We start from the raw sequence: 1,818 nt of genomic DNA on the forward strand, positions 1-1,818 counted from the left end.
TCTCTCTGTCTAAATCACTGTCTGTTACTAAACTGTAGAAATCATTTGAGGCAGCTGTAATAGTAAATGGTATGTTACTATTTAATCTGCAGTTTACCTGACCATTATTACTTGAATCTGAGTCATAGACACTGAACATAACTATAACTGTATTATGGGGAGAGTTTTCAGGAATAGAATCTGATTTCGAAAGTATACTGATTACAGGCTCATTATCATTAATGTCAATAACATCAACTATAACCTTACTGGAATCAGAAAGACCACCACTGTCTTTGGCCTCAATATCAATTTGGTAATACTTGGCTTTTTCAAAGTCAACTTCACCAACTAATATTACTTCACCATTTTGATTTACTGTAAATATGTCAGATACACTATCCATTGTAGCTGATACTAAATAAGAAACATCCCCATTTGTCCCTTTATCTGCATCAGAAGCGCTCACTGTTGTCACTGTTGTTCCTTTCTGAGAGTTTTCGGCTATAGTCGCCTTGTAAACCGACTTCGTGAAAACCGGAGCGTTGTCATTCACATCGAGTACGGTCACATAAATCTTCACCGTACCCGACATTTGAGGATCCCCTCCGTCTACGGCGTTTAACAACAATGATATTTGTTCCTCCTTTTCTCGATCTAGTGGCTTTTGTAAAACCATTTCAACCTTTTTCTGTCCATCAGCCTGATTTTCGATTTTCAGAACAAAGTTATCCGTAGGTCTCAGGCTATAATTTTTCAGGCCATTTATTCCAATATCTGCATCGACCGCTCTTTCTAACACGAATTTCGATCCTGTAACTGCGGATTCGCTTATTTCAAAACGTTTCTCATCGTTTTTAAAACTTGGACTGTTATCGTTTATATCAGTGATTTCGACCGTTATTCGAAAAAGCTCCATTGGGTTTTCTAAAATAATCTGCAAATGCAAAGCACAAGGCGTCGTCTGTCTGCAGAGTGACTCTCTGTCGATTCTCTCTTTGAGGAGGAGGACTCCTCTCTCCCTACTCAGCTCGATGTATTCTGCGCTGTCGCTCGTAAATATACGAGATTTACCTGACTTTAGTCTCCTCACATCTATGCCCAAATCTCGAGCTATATTTCCGACAACAGACCCCTTTGGCATTTCCTCCGGAATAGAGTAGCTCACTTGACCGACAACATAACCTATATAGAAGATCGAGATAAAAAACAGTACTTGCCGTCTCATTGTTCTGTTCAAAATATACGCTGCACCACAGAACATCTTTTGCAAAGGGAATCACGACAAAAAAAATAATGTTTCCACACGAAAAGATATAGATAAAGGAACACATATATCTCTCCCAAACCGTGAAATAATAGTCCATCAGATCACTGTATCCATCTAAAAGATTCCCGGTCAGTGAACAGTGCTTTGTCTCCCTTCCTTTCTCTAAAATACGGACATGAAATGGGAGGATCTGCTTCAAATCCTATCTACAGGATTGCAACACGTTGACCAACAGCGGCCCATTGAGTCCATAGAGCAGAACTACAAGAACAATAAAATTATTTAACTTAATATATTTCATAAAAATGTTATGAAAAAACACCTTAGAAGCTAAATATCTAGAGGCCTGCACTGACGAACTAAAAAACTCAAACAAATATATAGAAAACATCTTTTGATATATGTAACAAACAAAGGGACAAAAGATGGAGCAAGTATTAAATCTATTTTAAAGAGAAATGCGAGGAGGGACAAATGCTGTCTCTGTCCGTGGTGCTGAAATCAGTAATAAACGATCAGATTATAATTGAAACAAGATATTTTGAAATAGTGATGTACAATTTCAAATG

At 37.7% G+C, this 1,818-nt stretch overlaps 1 protein-coding gene across 1 annotated transcript in view; it reads right to left on the bottom strand.

Annotated features, from left to right (window-relative positions):
- The window catches only part of LOC102197057 (protocadherin beta-1-like), a 2,349-nt gene extending 1,114 nt beyond the window's left edge, over positions 1–1,235 (bottom strand). The window contains exon 1 of the mRNA XM_005723238.2: positions 19–1,235. Within this exon, the coding sequence (XP_005723295.2) occupies positions 19–1,207 (1,189 nt within the window). The 5' untranslated portion in view covers positions 1,208–1,235. The remainder of the gene's footprint in view (positions 1–18) is intronic.
- Positions 1,236–1,818: the final 583 nt, after the last annotated feature.

Source organism: Pundamilia nyererei, unplaced genomic scaffold (genome assembly GCF_000239375.1).
Source record: "Pundamilia nyererei isolate P.nyererei 1_Seehausen unplaced genomic scaffold, PunNye1.0 scaffold00008, whole genome shotgun sequence".
NCBI classification, from domain to species: Eukaryota; Metazoa; Chordata; class Actinopteri; order Cichliformes; family Cichlidae; genus Pundamilia; species Pundamilia nyererei.